The sequence below is a fragment of the Pseudophryne corroboree genome, chromosome 4 (genome assembly GCF_028390025.1).
Source record: "Pseudophryne corroboree isolate aPseCor3 chromosome 4, aPseCor3.hap2, whole genome shotgun sequence".
NCBI classification, from domain to species: Eukaryota; Metazoa; Chordata; class Amphibia; order Anura; family Myobatrachidae; genus Pseudophryne; species Pseudophryne corroboree.
This window is the reverse complement of record NC_086447.1, coordinates 136712998-136729515: the sequence shown is the minus strand read 5'-3', so window position 1 is coordinate 136729515 and position 16518 is coordinate 136712998. Positions and strand designations below refer to the sequence as shown.

The 16518-nt window shown below is 43.7% G+C and overlaps 1 protein-coding gene across 2 annotated transcripts in view; it reads left to right on the top strand.

The window, feature by feature from the left end:
* The window catches only part of RNF144A (ring finger protein 144A), a 97237-nt gene that overhangs the window by 74726 nt on the left and 5993 nt on the right, over positions 1-16518 (top strand). For both annotated transcript variants that reach the window (XM_063915456.1, XM_063915455.1), the window contains exons 4-6: positions 5689-5749; positions 12585-12792; positions 14147-14294. In XM_063915456.1, coding sequence (XP_063771526.1) covers positions 5689-5749; positions 12585-12792; positions 14147-14294 — 417 coding nt within the window. The remainder of the gene's footprint in view (positions 1-5688; positions 5750-12584; positions 12793-14146; positions 14295-16518) is intronic.

Sequence of the window (16518 nt, the reverse complement as noted above, 5' to 3'; positions counted from 1 at the left end):
CAAAACAAGAGTTGCTTCTGTGCACTGGGGTATTTATAATGGGTGCAGTATGGTATTAATTTAAATGTTCGTTAGAGGTAAAACCTCTGCGCCTTCAGTGCTGTAGCAGTGACTAGTCTTTGAGTATAACTCTATATAAGTTATGTGCGTACCAGACGTTAGATGAGAGAGTGCCCGCCAGTGGCGGTCACATGACAACTTAGAATCGTGTACTTGCCCTATAATCTCCATACATGGAATGCACTGTGTGCAGGATATCGCAAGATCGTGGCACCTAGCGTACTTGCATCCGGGGAGCTCAAGTTTTTTTGAACACAGTCTCGCGTGTCCATGATAACGTGGCACTTAGCGCGCGTGCATCCTGGGAGCTGTAGTCTTTGAGCACATTCTCGCGAGTCTGTGGACTGCCGCGAGACTACGGCAATGTGGCGCATGCGCAAGAGACACTTCTGGTCGCGGACAATCCGGAACTAATTGGAATCAATTAGTGAGCATTTAAAAAGTGTCTAGGATGCAAGGTGACTTACACTTACCCCTGAGGAAGTCCCACATAAGACGGAAAAGGGACGAAACGCGTTGGAGTATTCGCTGCTACCTCTCCAATGATGAACTTTGTCAGATAAGCATGTTTCTATTTTTAAATTGCATGAACCCATCTTCATGTATGTTATTGTGAATAAAAACTGTTAAAACGATATCACACTATTAGTTTCCTCTTTTTCCCGATTGGGAAAAATTGGGTTTTAAGGTATCACTTTCTATTGAAGACCACACAGCAAGAGCAGTGCTCTCAAAGAAGTGAGTTGCCGTTTTTCTTTAAACCCACATGTATCACAAGCGTGACTCTCTAGATTATTTAAATTTAAAATCACACGGTTTTTTATAGTGGCTTTCACTAAAATTTGCACGATATCACTTATCACTTTATGAGAAGAGCACTTTATTTACACAATTTTCTATCTGCCCATGTGACTGCACCACCTGATGAGGGCATCCACATAAGGAACAAAGGACAGAGGAAAGGAGTTCCTACAAAGATACTGATATGGGCAGTCTCTCATCTAATGTCTGGTACGCACATAACTTATAAAGATTTATACTGAAAGACTAGTCACTGCTACAGCACTGAGGGCGCAGAGGTTTTACCCCTAACGAACATTTTATTTGTGACTCACCGAAATATGAGTCAATAGAAAATCTCTTTGGCTGCCACTATATTTTGGAGTGCTGCTATAATTTTATTGAGCTATTTTATTGTTGATGTTGTTAGCACTATTTATTGTAAACATGTAAGGTGAAAGCGCTTTTTTACATTCCTATTTAGCCCATTAATTTAAATACTTAACCTTCGGCATCCCGTGGCGCAGCAGCTGTGCTGCGGAAATCAGTGGGGAAATGGCGCAACAACATATTATTGGCAGGGCCGGTTCAAGCCCGCTCTGCGCCCTGGGCAGGAAACTGGGTGTGGCTTAATACAGGGGGCGTGGTCAGTTACGTCCCCTGTACATTAGTAGCGCCGCTTGAATGCTGAGCGGTGCGCGATGACGTCATCACGCACCGCACAGCAAAAGGTCCTCTCCACGAAGGGAAACTAGACGCGTAGCGTCTAGTTCCCTTCGTGGAGAGGACCTTTGCTGTGCGGTGCGCGATGACGTCATCGCGCACCGTTCAGCAAAGGTACTCTCCACGAAGGGAAACTAGACGCTACGCGTCTAGTTCCCTTCACAGGAGGCACAGACGGGGGACACAGCGGGCAGCGGAGGGCACAGCAGTGGCGGATCTTGCCATGGTGCGGCGCCCTCCGGATGGCGCCAGCGCCCTCTGGAAGGCGGCGCCCCGGGCAAAAGATCCGCTACTGATTATTGGTGATTCGTGCATGCGCAGTAGGAAAGTCACTGGGAAAATGGCCACCGCGCCATTTTCCCGGTGATTTGCGCATGCGCTCTAGGCTCTGGGACAGCGCTAGTGCTGTACAGCGCTGCCAGGTAGGGAGGAGGGGGCCCAGACGGATCCTGCACACAGGCCTCCTCCTTTCTAGAAACGCCCCTGCTTCTATGTGTATTACTGTTGCCCTTTTAAATTGAAACAAGGCTTTTTAGTAAATATATCCAAATTCCTGCCATAGTACATGTTGTGTGTTTAAACAAAATACTTGTAGAGACTGTAGTGAATAAAGTTGTTGGATTTATTCATTGGAGTGTATTTTTTAAATTCAGCTTCATGTACACATTACAAGAGTTTAAAATATATATTTTACAACCTTGCCCTGTACTAGACATTTATTAGATGATATGAGGTTGTGCTTGCACAGTCTGGAAGTATGGCTTTAGTGCACTGGTATAAATGCCAGGAAAGTGAAGTGGCACACAAGGGGCCGGATGTAATGCCGCCGAGTTCAGCAGCCATGCGGGATGCCAGCCGAACTCTGACTTTTTTTTAAAGGGGCAATCATTTACATGCAAAGTAATTTATGTTAAAGTTACAGCTGAGCTGAATGTGTTGCGAAAAACTAACATTCATTTGCCTTAAAGGTTAATTTCCGTATAACCTAGAGGTCAACTACAGTAATACACACAGTCAGGTCCATAAATATTGGGACACCAACACAATTCTCATTGTTGGGCTCTATACACCACCACAATGGATTTGAAATGATACAAACAAGATGTGCTTTAACTGCAGACTTTCCGCTTTAATTTGAGGGTATTTACATACAAATCAGGTGAACGCTGTAGGAATTACAACAGTTTCTATATGTGCCTCCCACTTTTTAAGGGACCAAAAGTAATGGGGCAATCGACTCAAAAGCTATTTCATGGACAGGAGTGGGCTATTCCATCGTTATTTCATCATCAATTAAGCAAGTAAAAGGTCTGGAGTAGATTCCAGGTGTGACATTTGCATTTGGAATCTGTTGCTGTCGACACTCAATATGAGATCCAAAGAGCTGCCACTATCAGTGAAGCAAGCCATCATTAAGCAGAAAAATCAAGACAAACCCATCAGAGAGATAGTAAAAACATTAGGTGTGGCCAAATCAACTGTTCGGAACATTCTTAAGAAGAAAGAACGCATCGGAGAGCTCAGCAACACCAAAAGACCCGGAAGATCACGGAAAACAACTGTGGTGGATGACAGAAGAATTATTTCCCTGGTGAAGAAAAACCCCTTCACAACAGTTGCCCAGCTCAAGAACACTCTCCAGGAGGTAGGTGTATATGTGTCAAAGTTAACAGTCAAGAAAAGACTTCACAAGAGTAAATATAGAGGGTTCACCACAAGATGTAAACCATTGGTGAGCCACAAAAACAGGAAGACAAGATTAGAGTTTGCCAAACAACATCTAAAAAAGCCTTTACAGTTCTGGAACAACATACTATGAACAGATGAGAAAAAGATCAACTTGTACCAGAGTGATGGGAAGAGAAGAGTATGGAGAAGCAAAGGAACTGCTCATGATCCAAAACATACCACCTCATCAGTGAAGCAAGGTGGTGGTAGTGTCATGGTGTGGGCATGTATCCCTTGTATTTAGTGATAATGTGACTGCTGAAAAAAGCAGCAGGATGAATTCTGAAGTGTTTCGGGCAATATTATCTGCTCATATTCAGTCAAATGCTTCAGAATTCATTGGACGGTGCTTCACAGTGCAGATGGACAGTGACCCGAAGCATACTGCGAGAGCAACCAAAGAGTTTTTTTAAGGCAAATAAGTGGAATGTTATGCAATGGCCAAGTTAATCACCTGAGCTGAATCAGATTGAGCATGCATTTCACTTGATGAAGACAAAACAGAAGAGAAAATGCCCCAAGAACAAGCAGGAACTGAAGACATTTGCAGTAGAGGCCTGGCAGAGCATCACCAGGGATGAATCCCAGCATCTGGTGATGTCTATGCGTTCCAGACTTCAGGCTGTAATTGACTGCAAAGGATTTGCAACAAAGTATTAAAAAGTGAAAGTTTGATTTAGTATTGTTTAGTTTGTCCCATTACTTTTAGTCCCTTAAAAAGTGGGAGGCACATTTAGGGGTATATTCAATTGAACTCTGATCCATTCCGGCATTCATTCGTCAGAATGGATCCGACCTGGGCTATTCAATGTCATATCAATTCTACTTTTAAAAAAGTCGAATTGAGAAGCGGGAACTGAGACCGGGGAGAGCCACGGGCAGACGAGGGAGAGCAGCGCCACCGCAGCGGCTATATAGCCACTGCTGTAGCGCTGCTCTCCCCCGTCTGCCTGCGTGTCTCCTCCCTCCCCCCCCCCTATTTCCCTGCCTCTCCCTGTCCCCGCATCACTGCCGCCGCTCACGGCAGCGTCCACCTGGCTCCACCAAGCGAGGTCTCGCTTGCTGGAGCCGGGTGGATGCTGCTGTAGCGGCGGCTGTGACATCCTCTGGTGCTGCTCTCCCCATCTGGCTGCCCGCTACTCTCCCGGTCTCTGCTCCCGCATCTCACTTCAACTTTTTTTAAAGTCGAATTGAGATGGTCGAGGTTTTGGCCCCGTTTTTGACACAAGCACGTGGATCGGCAGCTATTCCGCCGATCCACGTGCTTTTAGACAAGTCGAATTTCTCGACTTTTCGAATAATTTGGGGTAAGATTGAATAGGTCGGAACCCCTTCTGACTTAAAAAAAAGTCGAAAACTGCCGTCTTTTCGACAGACATCAGCTTTCGACTTCGATTGAATATACCCCATAGAAACCATTGTAATTCCTACACCGTTCACCTTCAAATTAAAGCAGAAAGTCTGCAGTTACAGCTCATCTTGTTTGTTTCATTTCAAATCCATTGTGGTGGTGTATAGAGCCCAAAATATGAGAATTGTGTCGATTTTCCAATATTTATGGAACTGACTATGTTAAGAAATAGAATTGTTGATTTTGTAGTTATTTATATAGCACATGCATATTCTGCAGCAATTTACAGAGAATAGTTGACCAGTTGCATCAGTCCTTACCCCAGTGGAGTTTATTTGCCCTGCACTGTATACTCATACTAGGGTTATTCTTTGTCTGGAGCCAATTAACCGACCAATACAGTTTTAGATTGTGGGAAGAGTACCCATAGGAAGCCCACCCAAACATGGAGAGAGTATACTCAAACAGTTTGGGCTATGGTAGGAATTAAACCCAATACCTAGTGCAATCAAGCCAATAATGCTTACCATTATACCAACCTTGTTGTCCTTAACTTTCTGATTATTTTTTATAATAAAATACATGCACATTACACTACAACTGGGTTCCTGTTTGCAGTAACTAATCATCACTTTTGTAGAATTTTTTTTTTTTTTTTTTGAAACTTTCATATGTTTACTTGTGTTTTTCTCTCTAGCTCTTTGCCTATAATTTGGCTTCCTACTTGTAATGGTTTCTACTATTACCTATATGGCTCTATAAATATTACGCACATCCCTAGTTCATGGGTTTTAAACCAAGTGGTGCTTTATCGCAGATAACTCTGCACATAGAATATTATGCTGCAGTGGACTGCCGAACAGCATCCTACAATAAAATGAATGTTATGGCTGACTTTGCATATAGTAGTTTCATAGATTTTACATATAAATAATGCAGTTTGTGTGAAACAAAGGTACTACTCATAGGAATAATTTTATAGATTATATTATACATATATACTTTGATTATTTGTATTTAATGTATATTTTCCCTTTTTTTAACAGATTGAATGCATGGTTGCAGCTGAAATAATGCAGAGATATAAGAAATTGCAGTTTGAAAAAGGTAAATTGCCTGTTTCTTAAGGGAGTTACTCACGGAGCAATCGCTGCTTAAAATCGAAGCAATCTGACTAGATCGCTGCTTAAAATCTAAGCACTCACTCCGTGCGTACCCCTCACAGCGATAGCGATGCGCAGCCCCACGCATTGCTATTGCTCGTGCTAGATTGGCCTGCATGGCAGGCCAATCTAACAGGTCGCTCACTTCACCCGCTGGGTGAAATGAGAGCCCCCTCTCCGTCTTCCCCCGCGCGATGTGTGCTGAGCGGGGGGAGAGATGTGTGCTGAGCAAACCGCTCAGCACACATCTCTCCCCATATCGGCCCGTGAATACGGCCCTTTAGTGTAGAAGTCCTGAAAAGATCATTTAAGTCCTGTGATTTGGGAAAAGGCGTCGCCTGTCATCCAGAGATGAGAGCCGTCGGAAGTGTCCTCCAGTACGTTAGCTGAGTAGTAAAGGGAATTATGCATAGGAGTGTGCATAATGATACCCCTTTCAGACCAAAAATAGCGGGTTGCTCCCGGTACTTGTACACGGTTCTTTCCCGGGTGCGGCCTGCTTGAGACCCCTTTCAGACTGCGGCTTCAACCTGACATATTGCCGGATTAGTGACATCAGCGGTAAGACATCCCAGAGGTGGCGCACCCGGGTTGCTGTGTGTTCATGTGCAAAACCAGGGTTATTGCTGGTGGTCTGAAAGGGGTATTAGAAAGAAGATTAACAATGTGTGTATATAGACAAACATTACATCTGTTTAAATGTTGCTTGGATTTTTAGATGTTTCCAAGATAAAGATATTCAGATGCCTCAGTCACACAGTAGATGGACTTGTAATGTAATGTAATGTAATGTAATGTAATACAATTAATTGTATTTTCTTCACATTAGATAGAAATAATAAGCAAAAATTGGAAGTACATACACTAGTGCAATATATCTTCCCATAGTCCCTTCTATGCAATTAGCACAGCCCCAGATGATTACATAAAATGTGAATCAGTGCCAAGTACAGGGTTTTTTAATAAGATTTTATAGATTTCATGTTTGCTTATACTTACATAGCAGCCTTTAATGTCTAACATCTGGATACAAGAAATATAATGAAGGGTCCACATAAGAAATATTTGGGAAAATATTAATCCACTATAAATTGCATTCCAGCTTGATTTGTGTCTACAGGCCGTGAGATCCGTTATAAAAAAAAGAAAAAAGCAGGTGTACACTTCAAGCACTAAGAATACTAATAATGAGAACTATCATAATAAACTCTACAATTTAACATAAGAAGGTTTCTTAGTACGTTTGGCCACAAATGTAAGCCCACCTACCACGGCAAGGTGAACCTTGAACATGTGACTCCCCAACATCCCTAATACTGACACATTATATAAATTTATCCAGGATTTACCTTTCATAATGCCATGTGTAGACTTTTAAGCAAGGACCATACACTAAATGAAAATCACCTAAGGGCAAGTGGGTGGGGCGCTAGTCCAGACAGGAGTCTCACCTTCAAGTGTACAATATATGCACATATATAGAGGGGAAAAAAGGGGGGAGGGGCTGGATTGCACATTCTAATTTGAAACATAAGAGGTGCTACTATGCTGTCACACAGAAAAAAAAAGGAAAAGCAGGTGCACACTTCAAGCACTAAGTATACTAAAAATCAGAACTATTATAATTAACTTCTACAATTTTTAACATGGAGTAATAATACGGTTTCTTAGTACATGTTTGACCAGAAATGTAAGCCCACCTACTGTACCACTGTAAGGTGAAACTTTTATCATGTGGATTCTAAAATCCCTAATACTGACACATTATATAAATTTATCCAGGACTTACTTTTGATAGTAAGACCCGTTAGAATAAAAAGAAAATATCTTCTGCTGCTCACATGGCCACTAATTAATCCACTTCAGTCACTGTGAGGAGCACTGATAAACAGTATGGGAGAAGGGGAGCGTCGAGGCAATGTGATGAAGGGGGTCATTTTAAATGTAACTTTATAGTCACCCGCTCCAAGTCATGGGGAACATAATCTTACCCTCCAAGCCCCTAAAGAAAAAAATTAGAAATGAATACTACTATAGACAGATTATTGATTTAATTAAGCAGCTTTTGTAATTATTTTTATAACCTCTTACTAAAATCTAGCCAATAAGTTGTCTCTTTCTGTCCTATTGTAAAACATATTTTCTCCTAAAGGATGTCACTTGCATGCTGGAACTTGTAGTTCCATAGTAGCTGACAAAATACTAGTTTGGTAACTTTTCTGTAAAGGGGAGGTCATATAATAATAATCATAAATAATACAGTCAAGAAAAACTCAGTATTTTAGGCTGCGTTTCCATGCAATTGAATTTTCATAATTGTCTTCTCAGTGTGGTTCAGATCAAAGATTAGAAAATCAAACATTCATAAATGTATCTGATGAATCTCCAGCCGGTCCTTTGCTCGTACTGCCCTGTCCTTTCATCTCTGTGCTAAAACGGAATAATTCATTTAATAGCAGGCTTTTCTGAGCACACAGCTTTGATTATAATAACCGTATTTGAAAGAAGGTTAAATAATTTACTTGAGACTTCCTCTTCTCATCCAGCATTCCCATAAGGATTAATAATGGCATTTGTAAAGAGGACCTGTCAGCTTTCCTGAAGTGTCTGACCATTCTGAATCATGTGTATTCCATAACGCATAAACCATGCAGCAATTTAGAAATGTTTAAATATTCATCATTACTATTTTCTCTGACCCTCCCTGTATCAAACATATTACTTGTATGTGCAATAACCTTATAGCTGGCCAGCACTGAATGCTCTTATTTACACTGTACTTTCTCATTCAGCCACCAGGAATTACTAGCACCTTATCGCTGTTTGTGTGAAGGAATGGCGGTGGTGGCGGGGAGAGGGGGGGATTTAGAGTTGTGTGCAATCCAGCCACTTCTCCACTTCATGCCGAAGTGGAGTAACTCAGTGATAACGGCATGGTTGCCCGTAGCCTTAGGTGTGTTGACAGGGTTCATTAAGTTTTACCGCCGCAGGGGATGCCGAATGTCAGTTTACCGACAGCGGCATCCCGAGCGGTGGAATGACGGCAGGGGGGCGAGCGCAGCTAAGCCCCTTGTGGGCTTGGTGCGCATCTCCACGCAAGTTCTATTTTTCCTCTATGGGTGTCATGGACACCCATGGAGGGGGAATCCCCTACCTCGCCAGTATACTTGTGGCGGTATGGTGCCCCCATCAGGATACGGGCGTCTGTATTGTGACCAAGGGATCCCGATGATTGGTATACTAACCACATACAGGTGAAACTCAGAAAATTAGAATATATGAGAGACATGAGACCAAACCATGCAGAAGAGCTGAAGGCCGCTATTGAAGCATCCTGGTCTTCCATAACACCTCAGCAGTGCCACAGGCTGATAGAATCCATGCCACGCCGCATTGAGGCAGTAATTCATGCAAAAGTGGCCCAAACCAAGTACATATGCATGATTATACTTTTCAGAGGGACGGCATTTCTGTATTTAAAATCCTTTTTTGATTGATTTTGGGGCCAATTCAGTAAGGTTAGCTAATTCTGCTAATCAGCATTGTCTGAGATTTTGGATATGGGGTTTTCTTAAGCTACAGTATAAGCCACAATCCTCAAAATTATAACAAATAAAGGCTTTAAATATCTCACTTTACCTGTAATGAGTCTATATAATATATTAGTTTCACCTTTTAAGTTGAATTACTGAAATAAATAAACTTTTGCACAATATTCTAATTTTCTGAGTTTCACCTGTACTGTGTTGACAGCATGACGGGCAATGCTGAGCTGTGAATTCAGAGTTCCATCTATCTTCAGGTAGATCGCTTGCGCCATGTGTAGGGATGGTGTAAGTGTGTATTGATAATGATGATGGTTATTTTACCAAGTGTATGACTAGGAGCAGTGCTGTCACATAGATATGTATATGTACGTACAGGTGAATATCCCTGTTTATCTCCCAGTACACAATGTGGGTGTACTTACAGCCAACCTGATACAGCACTGAGTTGGATCCTATACACTCAGCACTACCAAACAGTCCAATGCCAGAAGTCTATCTTTGATCACTTTGTGTGAAGACTTCTACTTTCAGAGAGATAAAGTCCCAGCCAATCAGCTCCTAACTCCCATGTTACAGGCTGTGTGTCACAACTGAGGGCCTGAGCTGACGGGAGGCAGCCTCAGTTGTAGGGGCTGAGATGTACCGGAACCTGGGAGGTTGTATCAGACCCCTGGACATGTAAGTAACATGAATAATAACTGCCCGAAGGCGTGACCACGACAACTTGGATAAAAGTCAATGATGTTTATTATGACAACTCCGCAACACAGCAGCAGTAAAAGAAAACGTAAAAGTCAGCAAAGAATAAATACAGTTCCTGGGTACTACAGGATGGCAGGAGCCACAGGGCACTGGTAGTGTGAGATAGTTCTTATGATCTTCTAGATGGAAAGTCCTTACCAGGCCCGACTGTAGCAATGGAGATAACCCAGGATTGTGCCAGCTGGTGTTCCAGGAAAAGCTGGGTTGCTGAAGATAAAACAGCTGCTGTGGATACTGGCTGGAACCAGTTAAATAATAAATGAACTTGGGAGCGATGAAATATGAACTGAAATGTAGAACTTGAGAGCGGAGAAATAATAATACCGGTGGAGAGTGGTAAAGTGTAGAAAGGACACCGGCCCTTTAAGGGAAGCTGTACTCTGCTGGAAGCTGAGCTGGAAGCAGGTAATGTTGTAGCTGGAAACAGATGAATCCACAATGGATTGGAGAGTCAGGCTACACCGCAGGTGGAATGCTGGTGCGGGTCTCTATGGTGGAAGTCTTGAGACAGGAGCTGGAACCTGGAAGACAATCACAGGAGAGAGACAAACAGGAACTAGGTTTGACAACCAAAGCACTGACGCCTTCCTTGCTCAGGCACAGTGTATTTATACCTGCAGCAAGGAAGGGATTGGCTAGGCAATTATGCAGATTATCAATACTGAGAACAGATTGGTGGAAATGATCAGCTGACAGAATCCAAGATGGCTGCGCCCATGCAGACACTTGGAGGGAAGTTTGGTTTGTAATCCATGTGGTAATGAAAACAGTAATGGCGGCGCCGGCCACCGGAGACAGGAGGCGCCAGGCTGACAGATGCACATCCAACCACGCGGACACAGCGGAGGCCGCGGCTGACGTAATCGCCACTCAGACACTCTGCATGCAGAAGTTCAGGGACGGCGGCGGAGGCCGCGGGAGACGCCATGCCAGGTGTAATATGGCGTTTACTGTGACAGCGTCCCAGAGTGACAGGAGAGGATACAGGAATGTACACATCAGGATAACAGATGGGATCCGGTCCTGGAGCGCTGAGCCAGCCTTAGGAGGCATCTAATGGGTAAGAAATGGCGTCCAGATACCCGGATCGTGACACTGTGTTTGAAAAACAAGTTAGGAGCTGGTTGGCTGGTACTTTATCTCCATCCATTTTATGTCTTTCCAAAGCTTAGTACATAGACCCGTTGGTGAGGGAAATCCGGTGGAGTTCACAGGGGCAGATTTAACAGCGAGTGATATTCTTGTTATTACTCGTTTACGAATGACAAATGGTGCTCCAGCCAATCAGCTCCTAGCTGTCATTTCTTAAACACATGACAGGAGATGATTGGCTGGAGCACCATTTATCATTCATAATGAGTAATAACAAGAATATCACTCGTTGTTAAATCTCCCCTTTAATGAGTTTTATACTACATATGTGAAAATCTGGTTTGGGGGGAAGATCAGTGAGAAGGGAATGGCAATAGTTTAATGGGGAAGATTAAGAATGCACCAATTCAAGTTGTTCTTCTTCCAGTTGCCTGGCCTATCCTCTAGTACTTCAAACTCCATTTTGTTACCTTATTTTTAACCATTCGCTCTCTGCAGAAAGATTCAAGCAGTACTGTAGCTGCTCCACCCATGTTGCAGGCATTGGTGTGATGGAAGTTAAAGGGGATCCGGTTTCTATGTCGACAGTAACTAGGTTGACCACTATTGGTCGACAGGGTCTCTAGGGCGACATGTTCTAGGTCGACAGGTCAAAAGGTCGACATGAGTTTTTCACAATTTATTTTTCTTTTGTGAACTTTTTATACTTAATAATCCACGCGGACTACGATTGGGAATAGTAACCTGTGCCGAGCGCAGCGGTAGCAGAGCGAGGCACCTTGCCCGAAGCATTGCGAGGGAAGCTAGTCATGCGAGGGGACATGGTGCACTAATTGGAGTTCCCGGTCACTGTACGGAGAAAACGACACCAAAAAAAATAAAAAAACTCATGTCAACCTTTTGACCTGTCGACCTAGTTACTGTCGACCTTTCATACCACACCAGAGTAAAAGACCTGTCTTTAATTTGTTTTATAGTGTCAGTTAATTATTTGACAGTGTACATATGAAATATTATATAGTAAGGGGCTGTTTCAGGTTGATGCAGCCGCAAAATCAACGACTGGACCTGCATACGCATGTACAGGTCCCCTCCTGCGCATGCGCCCGCAGTTAATGCGGTTGGCTCACCTTTGCCTGATTGACAGACAGAGGCTGCGCCAGCAGGAGGCATCCACACTTTCTGTAATTACGCTGAAATTGTGGTGCGATCGCAGTTACAGTGGGTGAGCGGCAGAGCGAATGCTGGGCGGCCTTGCCCTAGGATGGGCGGCCCCAACATGCGATTGCAGATTCTGCTAAAAAGCAGAATCTGCAATCCTTACTGAATAAGGTCCCAAGTTACTTACCAATAAGTGATTTTTATATGTCTTTATAGAAGTACTTTTGGATCCGTGTAGGACTTGGTGTCCCTCATCGTCCTGCCAAGCGGTATGCAAATTACAGGAGCAAGGACCACAGAATCCACAGCTGGTACAGTGCACATCTTGTGACATCGAATTCTGCTCATCTTGTAAGGCCAATTGGCACCCAGGACAAGGCTGTCAGGAAAATATGCCGATCACCTTTCTGCCTGGGGAATCAAGGTAGAGAGACTTTTATCAGCTAATAGTGACCTAGATGGCTAACGGTTTCTTCAGTTGCATTAGCATTATGGTTGCACCCTATTCACAGCAGCTGGAGCTGTGTACACATTACATGCTACTAAGAGTCAGGCATAGTATGTAAAAAAGAAATGTTGGTTATGACAATACATTCTGTGTAGAATTAATGCAGACCTTTGTATCGAATATATTAACAGCTTCAGGGTACAACTCCAGGAAAGATGTTTGGTGCGAGGGTCTGTGACACCTGGTGCGGCCAAGAGACCCCTTGCGCATGCCGAAGGCGCACATAAAAGGTGTGTGGCCTAACGTGAGCCCCATTGACCTCACTAAAGGAGCCGTTGCATCACGGGGGAAGCTCCCAATTACCTCACCTGAGGGGCAAGCCGGCTGCTTCCGGAGACTCTTCCAGCACTGCCGGCTCCTTTTCAGTGACAGGAGGCGAGTGCTACAGATTAATAACACATTGCAGCACCCGGTTCCTGTCACAGTGGAGGAGTCGGCATTGTGATGTCACCCCCTGGAAGGGTGACACCCGGAAGCAGCCCACACCTCCTGCACCCCCGTTATGACGCCATTGGTTTAGTGCTCTAGTTTTTAGTGTGTTGTGACAAAATTAGAGATGAGCGGGTTTGGGTTTTACTTGGATTTACTCGGTTCTCAAAACGTCATCTTATTGACTTTCCAAAACAAGAGACATCCACGAGCCAATAAGATGCCATTATGAGAACCGAGTAAAACCCAACCCACTCATCTCTAGACAAAATGTCATAGTGTATCTAATGGCACCTCTCTAATGCTCAGTCCAGTTTGGAGGTTTATATATTCCTATTGTGTTTCTGTCAAACAGGAAGAACGTCAAGCAATGTTGTTGGATTTTTCAGTCTATACATATCCGTGCTTTACAACAACACAACCACTATTTTAATACTTTTGTCCATTTTTCCTGTTCCGTTTTACACATTTGCTTTTGAACACCAGTTACAGTAACTTTTATTTTAAATAGCTATAAACAAAAGTTGCATTTTATAATTCCCACCAGTGTGTTGCGACTACTCTTTCTTCAATGGCTATTTTACTTTCTCTTTAAATGGTTAATGCTTTGATAGTTCTCTGGATACATATTCTATAGAGTACAGTACATCAGGGTCGGAACTATGGGCATGCAAGCAGTGTCGCCTCCCAGGGTGCGTGAGGTGGGCAGGGCTCATTCTAAAGGGAAGAGAGACTTGCTAGTAGATCCTAGCACATATACTGTACATACATGTTACAGTTCTCTTGTCAATGACCTATAAGTGATATTTTTGTGCTTCAATCTTCGTTTCTGTTCTTTCAGCTCTGCGTTAAAAATGATAGAAGTTGACGTACCAATTAAACGTTGTCCTAAGTGTAAAGTCTACATAGAACGAGACGAGGGCTGTGCCCAGATGATGTGTAAGAACTGCAAGCATGCCTTCTGCTGGTACTGTCTGGAGTCGCTGGATGTGAGTATATCTGTATCTGTCAGATTTTCTGATGTACAAAAGTAATAACAGATGATTTTAGCCTACAGTGTTCACAAACACATTAGACACATATCTGCCCACTATTGCTTTACTCCCAGGCAGGGGCGTAGCTATGCCATTTGGGGCCCCATAGCAGAATTCCTTCCCCCCGCCCCAACTGCACAGATTTGCCCCCTGGGGAACACTTCTCTCTTGCTGTCCATTCTCCAGAGACAGTGTGACTGCAACAGTGTGCTGCTGTCAGGGGGTGGGAACACAGAGACTTACAGAGAGAGGCAGGGAGGATTAGAGACACTAGCTGCCATATGCAGTAAGATGGCTGGTCCCCTGGGAGGGACCAGACTGTCAATCATCCCGCATAGACCTGTGAGGGGCCAATAAACCTTCAAGGGGAGTTCACAGGAGACCTGACCTGATCCGGCTCTAGAACCCCCTGAACTGGGCTTTGATATAGGTTTTTTTTTGTACTATAGCCACAAATAAGTACCTGGGAGGAGAGTGGAGGAGGTCACAGAAGGTGAAAACAGCAGCTGCACCGCGAGGTAGAAGGGAAGTCCGCACTCCGCAGCTCTGCATGCCGTGCCCCGGCCATAACTAAAGTCAGACTCAGCGGTGCTGTCATTCAGAATCTTGCGCCTATTGCCAGTCAATCAGGACTCAGAGCTACTACAGCAGCTGCTCCTGATTGGCTGCTGGTCGGATTCAGAATGACGTCAGCTCTGACTATCACATGGCTGCCTGACCTGCCGGTGAGACAGCAAAGTGTGAGCAGCTGATGTCGCGACACCAAATCTATACTAGGCGAGTGGTGGGTGGCGTGCTGCAGCCGCAGTGAGAGTCCGTGAGAGTGGGTGCAGGGGAAGGCTCTGGCCCCAGAGACGACTCGGGCCCCATAGCAGCCGCATCCCCTGCACCTATGGTAGCTATGCCCTTGCTTCCAGGGGCGCTACTGTGATCAGTAAAATAAAGGTAATGTTCTTCTCTCTCTGTTACTCTGTAAAAGTCCAGTCACAACTATGGTATAAGTCCAAATAGAGTAGTTTACAGATGATGCATTGAAATTCCACAGTCTGAAGACGCTGGCTGAAGACACAAATGAAAGAAATACTGTTAAAGAGATCACTTAGAGGACAGGATACTTGATAACTGTGGTTAAAGAACACTGAAGAATGAATACTTGATAACTATGACTGAAGGACACTGAAGAATGAATACTAGATAACTGTGGTTAAAGAACACTGAAGAATGAATACTTAATAACTGTAGCTGAAGAACACTAAAGAATGAATACTTGATAACTGTGACTGAAGGACACTGAAGACTTAATCCCTGTCAACTGTGACTGAAGGACACTGAAGACTGAATCCCTGTCAACTGTGACTGAAGGACACTGAAGACTGAATACTTGATAACTGTGACTGAAGGACACTGAAGAATGAATGTTTGATAACTGGGACTGAAGGACACTGAAGAATGATTACTTGATAAATGTAGCTGAAGGACACTGAATAATGAATACTTGATAACTGTGGCTGAAGTACACTGAACAGTGATTACATGATAATTGTAACTGAAGGACACTGAAGAATGATTACTTGATAACTGTGACTGAAGGACACTGAAGAATGAATATTTGATAACTGTGGCTGAAGTACACTGAAGACTGAATATTTGACAGTGTCCATATAGAACTGGCAAGTGAAGGTTTTAGGCAGTAAAATAAACAGGTAGCAAATCCAGATAGTTACTGTAGAGGCAAAAATTACAATGATGTAGTTCAGAATAGTTAATTGCAGGATGCAGTAAGTGATGCAAGGTGAAGTCCAGTCAAACAAATGTAGACTTGTGTGAAGCCAATGAACAAAGTCCCAATTAGCGAATATATTACACACTGAGGGTGCAGAGTAGTGCCAAGATAACTCACATGAGGATAGCAGGTTACACAAGACCAGGACCTAGAGTCGGCAGGAGAGCACAGGGTGTGTTTGCTAGTAGCATGATCCAAAAAGTGCAGACACTGAGGCATACTTGACATAATGAGCTGACAACAGGGAGCTTGTTTGGCTGATCTATATAGGGAATTCAGGTGCTGCTCACAGCTGCGGTAACGGCTAATTATCAAGCTACAGATACAGACTAGATTGCTGAAGCACCAGAGCAGAGGCCGACACCCCAGGCATGGAAGAGAAACTGCAGGGATTGT